Source organism: Mesocricetus auratus, unplaced genomic scaffold (assembly GCF_017639785.1).
Source record: "Mesocricetus auratus isolate SY011 unplaced genomic scaffold, BCM_Maur_2.0 contig_11966_pilon_obj, whole genome shotgun sequence".
Classification (NCBI taxonomy): Eukaryota; Metazoa; Chordata; class Mammalia; order Rodentia; family Cricetidae; genus Mesocricetus; species Mesocricetus auratus.
In genome coordinates, this window is record NW_024432538.1 from 15,723 (window position 1) to 34,931 (window position 19,209).

General features: G+C 53.5%; 2 protein-coding genes across 2 annotated transcripts in view; both read left to right on the forward strand.

Moving 5' to 3' along the window:
• The first annotated feature begins 468 nt into the window (after positions 1 to 468).
• LOC121138360 (phosphatidylinositol 4-phosphate 5-kinase-like protein 1) lies at positions 469 to 11,591 on the forward strand. Its single transcript, XM_040741073.1, is given in 14 exon segments — positions 469 to 650; positions 1,091 to 1,209; positions 4,587 to 4,633; positions 4,635 to 4,685; positions 4,883 to 4,966; positions 6,060 to 6,081; positions 6,084 to 6,112; positions 6,285 to 6,439; positions 7,301 to 7,425; positions 7,728 to 7,762; positions 7,853 to 7,902; positions 7,994 to 8,024; positions 8,317 to 8,847; positions 11,475 to 11,591. Coding segments are annotated over 13 exon segments (1,389 nt in total). The 3' UTR covers positions 8,776 to 8,847; positions 11,475 to 11,591.
• LOC121138361 (protein FAM102A) overlaps positions 11,444 to 19,209 on the forward strand; it is a 31,146-nt gene continuing 23,380 nt past the window's right edge. Inside the window, exon 1 of the mRNA XM_040741074.1 lies at positions 11,444 to 11,792. Coding sequence (XP_040597008.1) covers positions 11,632 to 11,792 — 161 coding nt within the window. The 5' untranslated portion in view covers positions 11,444 to 11,631. The remainder of the gene's footprint in view (positions 11,793 to 19,209) is intronic.

Genomic DNA, 19,209 nt, shown 5'->3' on the forward strand with positions numbered 1-19,209 from the left:
GAGTGCCCTGTTGTAGCCAGTGGCAGAGGATTTGTCTTCGCATGCTCAAGGCCCTGAATCCAGTCCTCAAATATGTCACTGTTTCTAGAGTTTTTTTTCTTTCAGATTAACATTGTTTTGTTGTTTTTTTTTCAGATTAACATTGTCTTTTGTTTGGGTTTTGGTTTTTGGAGACAGGGTTTCTCTGTGTAGCCCTGACTGTCTGGGAACTCACTCTGTAGAGTAGGCTGGCCTCAAACTCAGAGATCTGCCTGCCTCTGCCTCCCAAGTGCTGGGATTAAAGCCATCACCACCTGTCAGCCGCATCTCTGAGAGGTGAGTCCCTCTGGAATGGATACAGGGTTCTTGCTCCACACGTGTTCCAGTCTTACACCTGTTATACAACTGGGGGTACAAGGTGATTCACAGGATGGGGATTGGCCATGACAGCCACACTTTTGGGGCAAGCTCAGGTGCAGCCAGCACACGATGAGGACTCAGGTGGGGTCTGGTGCTCTCACAGGACCCCAGCGGAGCTGGTTCCTCCACCAAATAAAAGTGGACATTGAATTCCTGCGGGGCCACGGAGTGCTGGACTACAGCCTCCTGGTGGGCTTTCAGCCTCTCCATGAAGATGAAAAGAACCAGTTCAGCATTATCGGCACCATCAGGTGAGCATTGGCTCCAGGCGCACAGCAAGGACAGGTGTGGAAAGGTAGGCAGTGAGGGATAAGACTGCCTTCCCTCTGGTGGCATGGCATGGGCTTGAAGGCTGGGAAGCACTGTGTGATGTGTGTGTGTGGTGTATGTGTGTGTGGTGTATGTGTGTTTGGTGTGTGTGTGTGGTGTTATGTGTGTGGTGTGTGCGTGCATGCATATGTGTGTGTGAGAGTGTGTGTGTGTGAGAGAGAGAGAGTGTGAGTGTGTGTGTTTGTGTGTGTGTTGTAGCACGGCTGCTGGGGAACAGAACTGAAGGAGTCCTGTCTAGACAAGGCCTTTTAATGATGTTTTGCCTATTTTCTGACCGGACAGATGGGGTCACCAGGGGTTTCTGAGCAGGGACAAGACCCGACCAGTTTTGTGCCCTCTTACCCAGTCATTCCATCTCTAGACCCCTGAAGTCATCACCCACCACTGGCATCATTGTATCCTGTGTAGAAGTAACTGGCACGCTATTCATGTTGACCATGACCCTCACTGAGACCGTGAACCTTTTCTCACTTGACAGATGTGACAAGCAAGCTCGGAGCAGGTGGGGGAAGTGACAGGGCTTCTAATCTGATAGCAGTTCCCAAGGCTCACCCCTAGGCTGAACAAAAAGGCCATTTAAGAGGCCAAGCCTGGTAGATGTGGCCTTAAAGCAGGCCTTTAATCCCAGCACTGCGTGGGGAGTGGGCAGAGGCAGGTGGAGCTCTGAGTGCAAGGTCAGCCTGGTCTAGAGTGAGACCCAGGCCCATCGATCTATTGCACAGCTGGGGGAAGTAAAAGATAAGGGTATCCTCAGCTCTCTGCAGCTTCTATGCCGGCCCCATCTACAGCAGAGGCCTTGAGGGTGGAGGAATTTGAGTAGGATTCAGAGCGATGATTCCCCCCACACACACACACAGTCACAGCCCAACCACATCTGGATCAGAGGTGAAGGGGCATCCACGGAGCAGTGTTGCTCCAGCTCAGCTCTTACCCACTGCTAATGTATCAAGCTGAGCACTCCCAAGACCCAGTTTGCACAGGACAGTCATGTTGAAATATTTCTCAATAAGCTCACACCTCCCCAGCTTCCAGGTTAATCCTGCCCAGGCTCTTCTGCCACATGTTTTAATTGGTTGGTACTGTGGTGGGTCTTGTCTCTCATTGGTGGTCTATTCTCCAAGAGCCCGCCCTCAGGCTAGGAATAAAGCCCTATAGCAGTGGTTCTCAACCTGTGGGTCTTAAACCTCCTTGGGCTGCACACCAGATTTCTACAGATCAGATATGTAAAAAATCACAGCCTGCTGGGCGTTGGTGACACACGCCTTTGATCCCAGCACTCCCGAGACAGAGGCAAGCGGATCTCTGTGAGTTCAAGACCAGCCTGGTCTACAAGAGTGAGTTCTAGGACAGCCTCCAAAACAATACAGAGAAACCCTGTCTCAACACCCTCCCCCCCGCAAATTACATGTGTGTGAACATGAGTACCCTGCCTGTGGAGGCCAGAAATGACGTTGGAGGAGCAGGGGTTACAAGCAGTTTTGAGGTGTTCTTGGTGCATGTTGCGAGCTGAACTCTAGTCCTCTGCAAGAGCCTCCCCAGTCTCTCAGTACTGACTTTGAAGTTCAGTTTATATTAGGGCATGATATTTCCTATGACTCTGGCTATATTTCAAGGACTCGGCAACCACTTATGTCCAATGCCTGCCTGTCAGCTACGCTCCGTGCTCAGCCTCCTAGAGTAGCTCAATGGCTGTATCGTGTTCCCACACCTAAGTCCATATCTGGGGTTCCAGAGGGCCAGAACCGTCGGCTGCTGCCCGACGTTCCCAACCCCCCTTCATGTCTTGGTCGGTCCAGAACAACGTTCTTTTCTGGGTTTGGTGGATCTGACCACTGTCTATGGGTGTCAAAAACGGCGGGAGCAGGTGTGGAAGATGATACACTATCCAGGCCAGTCCTTCTGCACCGTCAGCCCGGATCACTACGCCTGTCACATGTATCAGTGGGTGGAGACCCACACCAAATGACTCGAGCCCATCTCTGGAACAGCTGGGGAAGATGATACACTATCCAGGCCAGTCCTTCTCAACCATCAGCCCGGCTTTCTACACCCGGCCCATGTATCAGTGGGTGGAAACCCGCACCAAATGACTGGAACCCTTCTGAGTTCTCAGCTAGACATTTCCAGTGCAACCAGCCTGCAGTTCCTCCTATTATCCACAAGTGGGTAGCATCCCCTAGCGAATGCTCTAACTTCTCAGCTCCTTGCTGTGATGTTGCTGTGCTGTTTAAAGCAAGGATTTCCTCCTCCCTTCTGCTCCTCCCCTTGGCGCATTTACTATTAAAATTTTTGTTCTCTTATTTTTTTATTTATTTTTAAGATTTATATATTTATTACAATACAGAATTACAGTGTTCTGTACACATGCCAGAAGAGGGCACCAGATTGAATTGCAGATGATTGTGAGCCACCATGTGGTTGCTAGGAATTGAACTGAGGACCTTTGGAAGGGCTTCAGTGCTCTTAACCGCTGAGCCATCTCTCCAGCCCATGAATAAACTTTTTTTAAGCCAGCATATCTAATCTAAACATCTTTCTCATCTTCACTTCTAGCTCCCCTCTGGGTTATCCCTCCCACTACCCCAAGGCCCTGCATGATAGGGACTGTCTCTAATTCCTACACCTCTGTAGTCTCTTGTGGGGAACACATCAAGTCCCTCTGCACCCCTACTCCCATCATTCTAATCTATACTTCTCAAGCACCACTTTGTGCTGGGCACTGAGCAGGGAGCTGAGGGCCCTGTGGCCCCTGCCCTGGTGGCACTCCCACTTTAAGAGGTCTGATTAATAGACCAATGACATAAGCAAGAGAATCCCTCGTGTCAGTGGTGGTGAGAATAAAGGCAAGTGACGCAGAGTGAGGGGCAGCATTTGCTGTCTTGAAAGGACCCAGGAAGGACCTAGGTAAACAAAGTCCAGTGGGACGTCTACTAGGGAGCCAGGCAAGTGGGAAACTTGGAGGTGGCGGCTGAGGCTCAGGGCAGGCAGGTGTTTGGTGTGGAGTCTAGAGGAGGGCAGATGGCCTGGGCTGTGGCGAGGTGTTTGAATTCTGTTCCACTGCCAAGGAAAGTCACTGGAGGCTTAAAGTACAAGGGTGGCGCCATCCCGTCTATGCTTTTTAAAGATCCGGCTAGCCGCTGTGTCCCCCCAGCAAGCTCACTACGAAATCTCCGGAGTCTGACACTGCTCTGACCCCCACTGGATGCTCCAAATCACACGGAAGAGTGTGCTGACTTCTGTAAGACGTGGGTGATAGACACTTCTTTCTATGCTTGTAGTTTCTGACCCCAAGAGACAGACAAAGGCAATCTCATGTCTATAAAGATCCAAGGATCACGATTTAGGCTACCTGCCTTCGGGACCAGCTTCCTTCTGAAGGACTTTGAGAAAAATGTTCTCTTTCCGGCACCACAAGCGATGCACAGTGTCCCTTTCCAACTATGAACAGGGTTCGGAGGATACTGCAACAACGGAGGTGGAGCCCGCAGGCAAACACCAGAGCCCCGCCAGCAGTTCAAGAGCAACCCTGTCCAGTAATTCTATTCTCCCTTACCCCTGCCAATGCTCAATGGCCCCTTCTGGCCAGGACCACAGTCCTGAGGATGCTGCAGCAACGCAGCTAAGACCTGAGGGAAAAGTCCAGTGCCCCGATAGCAGACACAGCTTTAAATCGAAAAAAAAAGGAGATTGGCTGGTCCCAGTGGAAAGGTGGAGCCTGTTTCCTGGGATGGGGCCTCGGAGACACAGCCAAAGCCAGAGAAACAACAGTTGGGGGTGATGGCCGCTCCAAGCCCTGAGCCCCACGAGGTAGGTGCCCAGATGGAGCAGGGACAGAAGAGAGAAGGGTGAGTGAGCAGGTCCCGCCTTCCTCTTGGCCAGAGGCGTGGACACGCCCCCATCTCATCAGGGTGGGACTCTGCTCTGGAAAGACCAGGACAGGCCCCACCTGGGCGCAGGTATGAAGGGGATGATTATCAGGTGGGTGTCTCCCCGCCTCCCAGGTCTTCCTCGGTTTCCTCATCAGGAAAATGGGGAAGAAAAGCTCTTCCATACAGCTGTTAGAAGAAGAAGGCATGCTTTGTCTAGACTCTATTTCAATACCACGTGCCAGGTGCTATGTGGCCTCTCAATGCCTGGGAGTGGCTATGACTAGAAGCATGAATATCACAATATGACCCAAATGATCCATGATGGGCTGTGGGCTGCCTCCCAGGTCTCCATAGACAACCCGCCCAAGGTGAATGGCCAGTCCATCCCACGAGCCTCAGACTCCAAGAGGGAGGGAGACCCCGCTGGCTATCTGTCTCACTAACACTGTGACTCTAGGGGTCAAAGAGACCTACCAAAAAGAGGGAGGCAGGAATTGTCAGGAGGCAGAATTTCTGGGCTGGGAAGCTGGAAAGCCTAGGAGGTGTGAGCGACTCCCTGCTTCAGGTGGTGGGTGTGTGCTTCAGGCGGGCCTCTCTATCCCTAGGTCTCAGTACCCCTATCTATATAATGGGTAGAGGGGTTACTACCCCCTGGTTGCTGAGGCCCTGGGCCCTGCCTGCTTGTATGGCTAAGAAGGGACCCCCACCCCCACCCTGCCTAACCCAGCCCATCCTCCCTGGAGCCTGTCAGGCTGGAGCCCATGCTGGCTCAGCAGAAAGGGTCACCTAACTGCCAGCTCAGCAATCCAGTAGGCTGGTGAGCCTGTATGTTGTCTGTGTGTGCACACGTGTACACAGTCCAACCACCGTATGTGGAAGAAATTCCCTAGACCTGCAAAAACTCTCCTGTGGCTCACTGGGACTGACTTCAGTCTGAAGATACTGTTGGCAGCCCGGCTGGTGGTCCAGTCTCAGCCACACACTTCTTGGCTCCAAACACTTGAACCCTCTCACCCTGCCCCTGGCTACCAGTGCTGAGGACCCTGCTTCTCCAACCCATCTCCCTTCAGATTTCCCCTCAGAGGTCACCTTCCCCAGTGAGCCTTCTCCAGTCTGGCTCTCCCAGGCTACCCCTGGCAGATCACTTGGCTTCAAGGGCCTTTCCTTTTGCTGGGATGAGTGTTCCAGAGTTCAAGTGTAGCAGGCTTGAACTCACAGCCTGGTCCTGGAGACTCAGTGGTGGCCAGATAACACACACCCATGGGGCCCTGCCTCAGGTCACGTCCATCCTTCCTCCAGCCCTGGGTGAGCCAGAAGCCCAACTGCCCAACTCTGGCTGACAAGACTCGTTGGGTCCCTGTTTGCTAAAGTAATGGACAAAGCTGCGAGTTGTATTCCCAATCTCTGGGTAGGCAATGGCAGACCCTGCGTTTCTCTGAACCCCTCTATTCACCCCTGCAGGGACCTGCAACTCTGAAGAGGTTTCCCAAGTTATGACGCAGGTTCACAAAGAGGTAAGGAGTCCAGGAAGAACTGTCTGCCTTGGCCCCCTCCTCCTCATCTGTGAGTGGGAGCGATGCTTGTTCCAGGAACCTTGCTGGGTCCTGCCTCTTCCAAACCAGGCGCAGCTTCATAAGCCTGGACCCGCGTGGATGGATTCCCTTAGGGCTGCTTTCTCCCGTACAGGGCTTCCAGCTCGAAATTCTGGCCGGTCCAGCTTTTGCATGCCTGAGGAAACAAGTAGGCCTGACTGAAGAGGACTATCAGGCTACTGTGGGTCCTGGTAACCCCTACCTTCAATTCCTCAGCACGTCCAAGAACAAAGCCAGCTTCTTCCTGTCGTGAGCTTGCAACAGGGGATGGGGCTGGTTGGAGGCTGCATTCCAGGCTGGCGGGACAGCCAGGAGCAGAGAGGGTCAGGGCCGCATGAAGGCGGGACCAAGAACTAAGGGTAACCCCTACCTTCAAATTCTCAGCACATCCAAAAGCAAAGCCAGCTTCTTCCTGTCGTGAGCTTGCAACAGGGGTTGGGGCTGGGTGAGGGCTGAGTTCCAGGCTGGTGGGACAGCCATGGGCAGATAGACTCAGGGCCGGGTGAAGGTGGGACGAAGTGAGAGACAGTGGCCAGACACATCCAACCTAGTGCAGAAGAAATAAAGGCAAGAAAGAGACTGTTCTGAACGGCTCCTGCCAAGCCTGGGCAGTAACTGCTCTTTCTCACTCGCAGACATGACCAGCGCTTCTTCATAAAGACCCAGACACATCACGAAGTGGAGGTCCTGCTCACCCAACTGTGCGGCTACATGCAGTATCTGGTGCAGTACCCACACTCGCTGCTGGCTGGGTGGTTGGTATGAGGCTTGGGGATGTTCCTAACTGTCAAAGGTTGGGGTTGGTCCTAACTGTCAAAGTGCCTGGGGAGGGCGGGGTCTGGGAACGGGGCGGATCCTGGGGCGGGGCGCAACGTGGCTGGCTTGGGATGTTAGAGATTTGATTGGGCCGGTGCTTCGGGGGTGGGGCAGCACTGATTGGGAAGGAGCAGGGATTCAGAAGGGAGTCTGGGGGGTGGGACTGAAGTGACAGGCCCAGGTATGAGGTGGGTCTTGAGGAAGATGGAGTGCGGAAGAACTAACAGGAAGAAAGAGACCGTTTGGAACTGCTCGCGCCAAGCCTGGACAGTAACTGCTCTTTCTCACTCGCAGACACGACCAGCGCTTCTTCGTAAAGACCCAGGCACGTCACGAAGTGCAGGTGCTGCTCACCCAACTGTGCGGCTACATGCAGTATCTGGTGCAGTACCCACACTCGCTGCTGGCTTGGTTGTTGGGTAAGCGGCTTGGGGCGGGTCCTAACTGTCAAAGTGCCTGGGGAGGGCGGGGTCTGGGAACAGGGCGGATCCTGGGGCGGGGCAAAGAGTGGCTGGCTTAGGATGGAAGAGATTTGACTTGGGCCTGGTGTTTCCGGGTGGGGCAGCGCTGATTGGGAAGGGGCAGGGATTCAGAAGGGAGTCTGGGGGGCGGGACTGGAGTGACAGGCCCAGGTATGAGGTGGGTCTTGAGGAAGATGGAGCAGGGAACTGCGGTCACATGGATCCCTGGTTGTGGAGCTGGAGGCCTTCTCCTCTTTCAGGCATTTACAGTCTGCAGGTGGCCAACCTGGCAAAGGTGAGTGTGGTGGAGGCGAGGTGGCTCGGCAGTGGGGGCTGCTGGAGGGTGAGGTCCTGCGCTTCCCTCACTGCCCCCTCCTGTCCCCAGAAGTACTTCATGCAGAGCGTCTTCTATCCCGTCAGCGGCATCTCTGAGAGGTGAGTCCCTCTGGAAGGGATACAGGGTTCCGGCTCCACAGGGAAAGCGCAGTCCGAGGCCCCGAAACTTACCCTTTAGACCGCCGAATAGGCTCAGCGAGAACAGATCCTCCCAAGTTCCAGTAGGAGGGAGACACTTCTCTTTAAAATGCGTGGGGTTAGCCGGATGGTGGTGTCACATGTCTTTAATCCCAGTACAGAGGCAGACAGAACTCTGTGAGTTCGAGACCAGCCTGGGCTACAAAGCGAGTTCCAGGACAGGTTCCAGGGCTACACAGAGAAACCCTGTCTCAACCCCCCCCCCCGCAAATAACATGTGTGTGAACATGAGTACCCTGCCTGTGGAGGCCAGAAATGACGTTGGAGGAGCAGGGTTACAAGCAGTTTTGAGGCGTTCTTGGTGCATGTTCTGAGCTGAACTCTAGTCCTCTGCAAGAGCCTCCCCAGCCTCTCAGTACTGACTTTGAGGTTCAGTTTATATTAGGGCATGATATTTCCTATGACTCTGGCTATATTTCAAGGACTCGGCAACCACTTATGTCCAATGCCTGCCTGTCAGCTACGCTCCGTCCTCAGCCTCCTAGTGTAGCTCAATGGCTGTATCGTGTTCCCACACCTAGGTCCATATCTGGGGGTCCGGAGGGCCAGAACTGCCAGCTGCTGCCCGACGTTCCCAACCCCCTTCATGTCTTGGTCGGTCCAGAACAACGTTCTTTTCTGGGATTGGTGGATCTGACCACTGTCTATGGGTGTCAAAAACGGCGGGAGCAGGTGTGGAAGATGATACGCTATCCAGGCCAGTCCTTCTGCACGGTCAGCCCGGATCGCTACGCCCGTCGCATGTATCAGTGGGTGGAGACCCACACCAAATGACTCGAACCCGTCTGAGTTCTCAGCTAGACATTTACAGTGCAACCAGCCTGCAGTTCCTCCTGTTAGCCACAGGTGGGTAGCATCCCCTAGCGAATGCTCTAACTTCTCAGCTCCTTGCTGTGACGTTGCTGTGCTGTTTAAAGCAAGGATTTCCTCCTCCCTTCTGCTCCTCCCCTTAGCTGATTGTCTACAGGGCAGAAGAGGGCACCAGATTGAACTGCAGGTGGTTGTGAGCCACCATGTGGTTGCTAGGAATTGAACTCAGGACCTTTGGAAGGGCTTCAGTGCTCTTAACCGCTGAGCCATCTCTCCAGCCCATGAATAAACTTTTTTAAGCCAGCATATCTAATCTCCACATCTTTCTCATCTTCACTTCTAGCTCCCCTCTGGGTTATCCCTCCCACTACCCCAAGGCCCTGCATGATAGGGACTGTCTCTAATTCCTACAGCCTCTGTAGTCTCTTGTGGGGAACACATCAAGTCCCTCTGCACCCCTACTCCCATCATTCTAATCTATACTTCTCAAGCACCACTTTGTGCTGGGCACTGAGCAGGGAGCTGAGGGCCCTGTGGCCCCTGCCCTGGTGGCACTCCCACTTTAAGAGGTCTGATTGATAGACCAATGACATAAGCAAGAGAATCACTCATGTCAGTGGTGGTGAGAATAAAGGCAAGTGACGCAGAGTGAGGGGCAGCATTTGCTGTCTTGAAAGGACCCAGGAACGACCTAGGTAAGTCAAAGTCCAGTGGGACGTCTACTAGGGAGCCAGGCAAGTGGGAAACTTGGAGGTGGCGGCTGAGGCTCAGGGCAGGCAGGTGTTTGGTGTGGAGTCTAGAGGAGGGCAGATGGCCTGGGCTGTGGCGAGGTGTTTGAATTCTGTTCCACTGCCAAGGAAAGTCACTGGAGGCTTAAAGTACAAGGGTGGCACCATCCCGTCTATGCTTTTAAAAGATCCGGCTAGCCGCTGTGTCCCCCCAGCAAGCTCACTACGAAATCTCCGGAGTCTGACACTGCTCTGACCCCCACTGGATGCTCCAAATCACACGGAAGAGTGTGCTGACTTCTGTAAGACGTGGGTGATAGACACTTCTTTCTATGCTTGTAGTTTCTGACCCCAAGAGACAAAAGCAATGTCTACAAACACAAGACGATTTAGGCTACCTGCCTTCGGGACCAGCTTCCGAAGAACCTTCAGGCAAAGGTTCTGTTTCTGGCACCACAAAAGATGCACAGTGGCCCCGTCCACCTACAGCCAGGGTTGGGAGGATACTGAAAAAACGGAGGTGGAGCCCGCAGGCAAACACCAGAGCCCCGCCGGCAGTTCGGGAGCAACCCTGTCCAGTAATTCTATCCACCAGTACCACGGCCAATGCTCAACGGCCCCTCCCGGCCAGGTCCAGGGTCCTGAGGATGCTGCAACCCCGGAGGCAGGACCTGAGGGAAAAGTCCAGTGCCCCGTTAGCAGACACAGCTTAACATCGAACAAAAAAAGGAGATTGGCCGGTCGTGGGCCAAAGGTGGAGCCTGTTTCCTGCGATGGGGCCTCGGAGACACAGCCAAAGCCAGAGAAACAGCAGCTGGGGGCGATGGCCGCTCCAAGCCCTGAGCCCCACGAGGTAGGTGCCCAGATGGAGCAGGGACAGAAGAGAGAAGGGTGAGTGAGCAGGTCCCGCCTTCCTCTTGGCCAGAGGCGTGGACACGCCCCCATCTCATCAGGGTGGGACTCTGCTCTGGAAAGACCAGGACAGGCCCCACCTGGGCGCAGGTATGAAGGGGATGATTATCAGGTGGGTGTCTCCCGCCTCCCAGGTCTTCCTCAGTTTCCTCATCAGGAAAATGGGGATGAAAAGCTCTTCCATATGGCTGTTAGGAGCCCAAGCACTTACTTAGCTTTGAGCACATGATGGGTCTCCAGTAGTAATGGGTCAACTAGTCTGATTTCAGCATCCCTTTGACCCCTCTTGCTGGCACAGAACAACACAACACAGAGGTGAGAATAGAGGTCACTGAACCTCCTCCTAGCTTCCTAGCAATTGCCGGCTAGGCTTCCTCTGAAGGCAGCTCAGACTCCACAGTGGGAGATACCATGTTACAGAGGAAAAATAAGGCCCCCTAGTGACCTAATGTCAGGTAGGCTCCTAGAGCGAGTCAGACTCAGCTGGACTTGAGTACAGAAGGCATGCTCTGGAGTGGGTGCAGGATGGGAAATGAAAGGGTTCAATATACATAATGCCAAAGACATGGAAAAAAATTAAAAAGTGAAAAAAGAAAGAAGGCTTGCTTTGTCTACACTCTATTTCAATACCACGTGCCAGGTGCTCTGTGGCCTCTCAATGCCTGGGGAGTGGCTACAGCATTATCCCTATGTTTTGGGGGAGGGGGTTTGTTTGGTTTTTTGTTTGTTTTTGTGAGACAGGGTTTCTCTGTATTGTTTTGGAGGCTATCCTGGAACTCGCTCTGTAGACCAGGCTGGTCTCGAACTCACAGAATTCCGTCTGCCTCTGCCTCCCGAGTGCTGGGATTAAAGGCATGCACCACCGACGCCTGGCTATTTACCCCTGTGTTTTATGACCAACAAAGGTGAAGCAGAGAAAGACCAAGGGGAGATTCCCAATTAGGGGAGTTAGCATTTGAACCTGCACCCTTCCCCTCAGAGACACCTCATGCCTGCTTTGTTTTCTGTGCCTCTTCCCATCAGATCCCGGCCCCTTCCCTGGAGGTTGTAAACAGGGCGGTTGCCTCAGTGGGCCACTTCAACCACTTGTGGCGTGGAGTTAGAGACAGGAAGAACCGAGTGGGCCTGGTTGAAATCGATAACACACATGATTTTCACAAAGTAACCCAAATGATGCAGGATGGGCTGTGGGCTCATGGCTTTTTTGATGAAGAAGAAGAAATTCAAATTCCAAACCACTTTCACCCTGGAGGAGCTGACTGTGGTCCCCTTCGTGAACGGGGTCCTCTTTTGCAAAGTCAGGCTGCTGGATGGCGGGGATTTTGTCAGTTTGTCGTCCAGGTAGGCTTTGGGGCTTTTGCGTTTGCAGGGGAGGGTGTGGGGGTCGGGGCGGGGATCGATGGTGAGTGAGATCTTGGTAAATGTGGAAACCTCAGGTCGGGATGGCAAGGGACTTCCGGGCGTTATACGTGTCTGGGGAAAGATTTGCTCCAGGCAGTACTTGGGGCCGAGTGAGCTGGCACTGTGCCAGGCACTTAATCAGCAGGTTACCAGCCAGAAACTTTTTAGGGCCCTGCGTGCATTCTCCAGGTCATCCGTTTTGCAAACCTGCGTGGAGAGGGCTGAATGAAATTTGCACTTTGAGAGGGAGTAAGTAGGGTGCCCTCGGCCACCTTACCACCAAGCGGGCCCCTGTGGCTGTCATATGATTGAGAGCTTAGGCCAGCCACAGGTTTTCTGGCATTCTCCCCACGCCGGGGAAACCCAGTTCCAGGCACTCCCTGGATCTGATTGAGGGTGGTGCCTGGATTTTGGGTTGCCCAACCCCCTCTGAGTGACTGCCCTCCACTGGCTGAAGCTGGGCTGCTTTGCCTTGCAAATGTCCTTGCCAGAAGACTGCCTTCCTCTGTGAAAGACCTCCAGCTTGGTTTTGTGTCCCTCACCATCCTGGTAGGTCCAGTTTCCCAGCTTATTTCTGAATGAGACCCGAGTTCTTGGTCCACCCTTTGCAGATTGATCTCACTAGGGTCACACAGTCCTAGCAAGCCTGCTGAGGTCCTTGGAGTCCAGCTGATGAGGAAGGGGAGTCAAGTTCTGACTCCTTCTGGCTTCCTGTTCCCTCTTGTGCACAGTGGACACACAGGTTTCTCCATCAGAGTTATGGGGGAAAAATTGCAGTAGGTAGGCCCACAATACAGCGCCTGAGCCTGGGCCTGGGATGCTCTCCTTCTCTTACCTAGTCTGTCCTTTGTTCCTTAGGCTTTGTGGGCTTAGTTAGTTGGAGATGTCTCACTATTCTGAGCTCTCAGAGGTGTGTTTTACTGGTTGGGATAATGGGCCCCAGAAAGAGGAAGTAAATGGTTGCCAGGGACCTTGAATGAGACAGTTGTCAAACTGTCAGGAGACCTGTTGGGTGAATCTGCTGGGAGAACAGAAGCTATGTGACCTGATTCAGATTTTGGAATTTGTGTGGATAGAGTGAAGTGCCTGTGTGCCTGTTCTTTTTTTTTTTTTTTTTTTTTTTTTTTTTACGAGACAGGGTTTCTCTGTATTGTAGGCTGTCGGTCCAGCCCGGCCTTGAACTCAGAGATCCGCCTGCCTCTGCCTCCCGAGTGCTGGGATTAAAATCGTGCACCACCACCGCCTGGCATGAAGTGCCTGTTCTATGCACTGGGCTCCTGTTCTGCCCGGAGCTGCTTATCTGAGGAATTTGGACAAGGGGCGCCCTTTGTGGTGGGGGTAGCTACAGTCTGCAGCCTGTGATGCCTGTCATCCCTACAGCTGCCCTTGCCTGACGGCACAGTGTCAGAGGGTTGTGCTCAGAGATGGGCCTGGAGTCAGGCACTTTCGGGCTTTGGGTGAATTACCCAGTCTCCCTGACCCCCTTACCTCAAGAGCCAGCAGTTCCTGGTGCTCTGCCTGCCTGCCGTTTTACTAACACCTCTTAGCCTCTTGACCGTGCCGTGAAGCAGCAGAGGTGGGGTTCTGGGGAGCATTTTACAGGGGTGAGAATAGAGACTCAGAGAAAGTGGCTTTAACTGCTACCTTGTGCCTCTGAGCCTCAGTTTCCTCTTTTGTAAAATGGGGAAGTAATGCCCCCCTTTCATTGTGAGGGGGATGGAGCGTGCACCATGTCTGACCAGGGAAGTTGCTACAGTAGCTGCTGTATTGTAAGAGGCCCAGGCCCCAGCTCCCCCAGCCCCAGGTCATTGACCAGGGGGTGGGGGAACACTGGACGGCATCTCTTAATCCGCAGAGGTCCTCTTTGTGAACTGGGCAGTGGGCACAGCACCAAGGAGTTTGTACTAAGCGCATGCTGCAGTTCCCACCTGTCTGCCTAGATCCTTAGCTAGCCACTGTGACCCTACCTGCCAGCTTTTCCCTTGCCCCGACCTGCCCCCACATCCTGGAAAGTCTGGAAAGTTCCGGGACTTAGCACACATGGCTCTGGATTTCACCTCTGTTTCCCCTTCTTCCTCCTGGCAGAAGACCACAGATTCTCTGAGCCCAGCTGGGCCTAGGCAGCCTTTCCCAGTTCCCATCCTGGATAAAGCCTCGTGTGTGTGTGTGTGTGTGTGTGTGTGTGTGTGTGTGTGTGTGTGTGTCTGTGTGTGTGTGTGTGTGTGTCTGTGTTGCTAAAGAGGAACTGGCATTGAGGCCCAAGGCTGAGCACTTAGATACTGGATACCTGGGTCCTGCAGCTGTAGCTGCAGAGAGCAGTGATGTTGGAACCTGAGCCACTTTGAAGTGACTTTGGCTTTTGTGGGCTTTTACCCAGGAGGTAGGGGTTCTTAGGTTGGTATTCCCTCTACCACACCCCTCCCACATTGATCCTGTAGCCCAGGAGCCTGGACCACCCCTCCACTACTATGACCCTGTTGTTTATAAGTTGGGGTAGGGACCGAGGTGACTGGACCTGCTTAGATCCTGGGCCTAGATGTGGCAGCACATCTTCCCAACCCCAGGGACATCTGGATCTCTTGATGGGCTGTTGGCAGCATGGGTGGTGTCAGGCTGACAACAGCCCTAGACCCCACCCCCACAACACCCGCCTTCCTGGCTGGTGTTTTCCAGTGTGTTGAGTGCCATGGCAACAACTGGTACTCAACTCCGTCTGACCCAGTTGGAACAGGTGACTCCTGGGTTGTTCCTTAGCCTCATCTTCCAGCACGGCCTTGGGAGCAGCAGTTCACACAGCAACCAGGCTCTTAGTGCCCAGACTATGCCAGGAATAGTGCTGAGTGTTTTGTGCAGAGTGTCCCCATTAACCCTCCCCAGCCACCTGGAGAGACCAGAGAGGTAAAAGCCCGCGCTGGAGGTTACCAGGTGGTAAATGGCAGTAAGGAGTTCTTTTCTCATACTGGCTTCCTTCAGTTGTTTACTTGCCAATGCCAGGAGCTTGCTGAGCCATTCAGATACCTGGCCATAAGCCCTGCTTGTAGGCGAGGATCCTGAGGTGAGGAAAGATGAGGTGACTGGGTCTGTGTAGCAGAGATAGACCTTGATTGCAGCGGTTCCCATTCAGAGCCCTACCTTGCCTTTGTGGCGTGAGTTAGAAGCAACAGCAGACCCATGTGACATTTCAGACCCCACAAAGACTTCTTTCAGTGGGTTGGGTATATGGCAGAATCTGGAGCTGGACAGTTTGGAGGCACTGAACTGGGTTTTGTGAAGCTCAAGATAAACATAGAATCCCCAAGACTATAAGGTTAAAATAATCACTACGTATTTGTGATCAGGCTTAGGCAATCACTGGGGAGCAGAGGGCATTTGCCATGTGTCCTTGCCTGGGACCTCTCAGGAAGATAATGCAAGTGTGGTTTGGAGGGTACCCAGGAGCATACAGAGGTCCCATCCAAGTGTGGCGAGTCTGGCAGACACTAATGTGTCAAAGTGGCCTACAGGTCAGGAGGATCCCAAACCTCCATGTGGTGACTGTCGGGAGAGGAGTGTGAGGGAACACTGACTTACATTATAGGATGGCGAAGGGAGAGGAGACAAAGATACTGTCTGTTAGCCAAGGGGAATCGCGGTCTGCGGCAGAAAAGTGGCTTGCTGGGGCTACTTCATAGGAGGAATAATTGACACGGGTGGACAGACTACATAGTCTAGTTCTTACCTCTGTCCCCTGTGCGCCAGCCCACTAAGAAGGTGGGTTAGCCAGGAGAAGAAAGATCCCTTGCAAGGCCACCTCCTGCTCTATGCTTGGGTGCCAGGCTGTCTGAGGAGCTGACTGTGACTTGAAGAGCCCTCCTTCCTTGTCCTTTCTTCTGGGCCAGCTTTGAGTCTTCAGTGGGCCTTCAGCGGGGTTTTATTTTTATAAATAGAGCCTGGCTGCTTACCACACAGGCACTGCCTGCCTTCTGTGGGCACAGTCACGTGCCCATCATGTAGGAGTACTCACTCAGAGTGCCTTTGGGATCCTCTGAACATGAAGGAAGGCCTCGGAAGAGTTAGCTCTGCATCCAGAGGCCTTGTGCTAAGGTCCAGACCCTGGCTCTGGGGCCGGCAGACAGGCTTGCTTGTTCATCATCCAAGCCTCAAGTTTGGCCTGGGTTCCAGCCCTGCCTCTTAGCCTCCCTCATTGAAAAAAGCTGTAGAATGCTGCTGGATCCACAGCCATGCAAGGCCTGTTCTGGGACAGCTTGGTAGGATTGTCTAGCATTGTGAAGATACAGGAGAACCCCTAAACTGGGTAAGGAATTGTCCTGCTCGGAATAGGGGTGCTGTGGACTGAACAGATTGGAAAGGTAGGAGGGAGCTAGCAGACACGGGTCTTTTCTTCTTCCCTGTTGGCTGGCTTCCAGAGGTGAGCAGGACTAGGGAGTTGTCAGCTCCTAGGTCGGTGGTGGCTGTAGGCCTAGTAGGCCGGGCTAGTCTGGGGCAGGTCCTTGAGGATCCCAGTGGGCCCTGGCAGACCAGTTGGTAAGATATTTTTGTTCAGACTCTGTCCATCTTCATTTTCCCTCAAGTCTTCTCACCCTTGCCCCTAGTTCACTGTCTCATGGTAAGCATGCCATCACCACAGAGAGGGCTTCCCGGGGAAGCAACACTCAGAGGCCTCCCAGAAGCTGAGAGGGATCAGGCTGAAGATGGGGAAGAGCTGTGGAGAAGCCCCTGGTTTGAAGGCATGTCTGGGCAAGGTGGGATTGGGGTGTGGGAAGAGTTAAGGTGCTAGAGAAAATAAAGATGGAAGATGGCCTGACTGGAACTGTTTCTAGTCAAGGGGCAGGGGAACAGTGTGACATCATCTAACCAATGAAGATGATGGCTTTTGGGTGCTGGTAAAGACTGGGCAGTTTGGCCTAGTCTGGCAGAGGGGTAGCAGGCAGAGAGAAAAGAGGGAACAGACTGGAGAGGGTAAAGGGCAAAATGGGCAGGAAGGTTCCTTATCCTAAAGGCATGGCCCCATACTTTGAGGGTGCCAGGACATAGTGGCCGGGCAAAGGCGCCCTGGAAACTAACGCCTATGTCCCGATTTTCAGTTTACTTTAAGTGGGAAATCAGACAAGAGTGCTACAAAGTAGCATTCGACACAAGGGGCTTTGTAACTGCCTCCTTACCTGGGTTTTGAGGGCTCTTCCTTCCCCCCACAGCATACTCTTAGATGCTTGGCATGTTCTGGTTACTCTGTCTCTTATTGTCAGCTGGGTTCCTGAGGCCCTCCGGGTGGCCTTTCCCGTGTAAGCACAGGGGCCAGAGGACCTATGGTAAGAAACCCCCCTGGCAGAGGAAAGGGAAGGGTGGCTGGGCAGCTAGGTTCTGTGCAGGTCACCCGACTCTGAAGTCAGATCATGCTGCGGGTAGTGCTGGTAAGAAGCTTTCCAGCCTGTTTGAGGCCTTTGCTGCCAACTGGCTACACTGTTGGCATGTGCCACCTTGGCAGTGCCTTAGCTTGCCTGGCAGCTTGGTAGTAGCCCTGACCTGAGGGAGATCTGGCTGTGTGGAGCCAAGGCCTGCTCCCCAAGGCCTGCTCTTGGCTTGGAGCTCCTGCTTGTCTGGGGCTTCTTGGCAGCAGTAACACTGCTTGTCTGTAGGCCCTGTTTACCTGGGCGTGGCTGGGAGGCTCTGAGTGACTTGGAGCCCTGCTTTGTCAGAACCTGGAAACCCTGACTTGCTCTCAAGGGGCCCTGCCGGTGCGTGCATCCGGATGCTGGCTAGTAGGTCTGCCTCCAGATCTCAGGGACCTAGGGACTTGGTATGTGGCATAAGGGAGCCAAGGACAAGTGTGAGAAAGGGAGAGGCCTAGAGTTAAGGTGGAATGGGGGGCATATAGTTCCTCTTTATCTACTTCTCCTGGTGAGTGCTTTGGATTATAGGGACATTAGACTTGTCCCCGAGTCCTAGAGGTGCTCTGGGCCTGCTGGCTCCTCAAAGATCAGACTGTTTTTGTAGTTTGAAAGCTTCCCAGCTTGTACCTAGCCTAAGTGTCATCAGAGGGTTGTGGTTGCAAACTTGTGGTCTTTTTGCGTTGAGTATCTTGGTACCCGTGGCTTAGAAGAGCTCTTGATTATAGACCTGAGACTGCGTTTACCCCATTCTGCCCAGCTGTTGATTGGGCCAGCAGTCACCTTGTCTCAGGGGCATCTGGAAGAAGCGCTGCTAATAGGAACTGACTTTGCCTTCCCCTCCTCCATACCCCAGCCTGCAATTCACTGCCTATAGCTTCAACAAGGGCCTTAACCCGCTAGCCTCTTTCATGAGCCTGCCTTGAAACAGGGCTGCTGTGGCTGGAGGATGTAGTAACAGTGCTTGCTGGAATGCCAACTTGGCTTCTGGTCCACAGTGGGAACACTGTGTTATACTCTGTCCTGTTCCCTCTGGGCCAAGTGGTATGCCTCCTAGTAGCTGGCACTCCCTTGGGGGTCTGGACCACTGTGATGCTCCCTAGAGAGGATGCCTATTGCTCAGACTTGCTCCTTTGCCTTCAGCAGAGGCGGAGCCAGTATGGAGTACCCTAGTGTTTGAGCTCAGGGTCTAGTGGGGTTTGCAGTAGGGTCCACGTACTTTCTCTTCCCCGTCAACTTAGCCCTGCTCTGCTGAAACACTGCTCAGGGGCCCTCGCAGACACGCAGATAGCCCCTCACAGAGAGGTGCAGGCACTAGCTGTAACCCTCCTGGTAGGGTGGGGTGGATGAGAGAACCCAAGGTCTTTAAGTGGCTGACGTCCTGCCCCTTGTTTATCTGGTTTCTCTGCTCTTCCTCAGCCTCCTTACCCTGCTTTTCCTCATGAATCTACTGCTCAGCCTAATGGCCACTTCTGGGAGGAGGTCTCCCAGGGCCTGTTGGCCTTGTTTCTGTTGTAGCCCCTCATTTCAAGGTGTTACAGCCCCTATTCATTGTGTCTAGCTCCTTCCCCAGACTGGCCCTTCAAAGCCAGAAAAGCCTCCATTGCATCTTTAGTGTTTGGGCCTCTTGCTGTGTGTTGGCGCTGTCCCAGGCTGGAACTTCTCCCTCCTGGCTCTGAACCAATGTGGTTGTTGGTGTTGACTATGTGGTAGCTACTGCCAGCTGCTAAGCCCAAGCCTGTCCCCCCCAACCCCCCAGTTCCCAAAGTATCTGTCTGTGTCAGGAGGAACCCTTACCCATATACTGGGCAGCTGGCTTAAAGATTGCAGTTGAGATGCAGCCAAGAGCCCACTGGCTGAGCTGAGTATACCCCTTGCAGAGGATATCGATTGTGCTGGCTTAGGAGGAAGACAGTAAGCTTCTGCACTGCCATTGGATCTTGCAGCTGATGAATTACTCTGTGACTGTG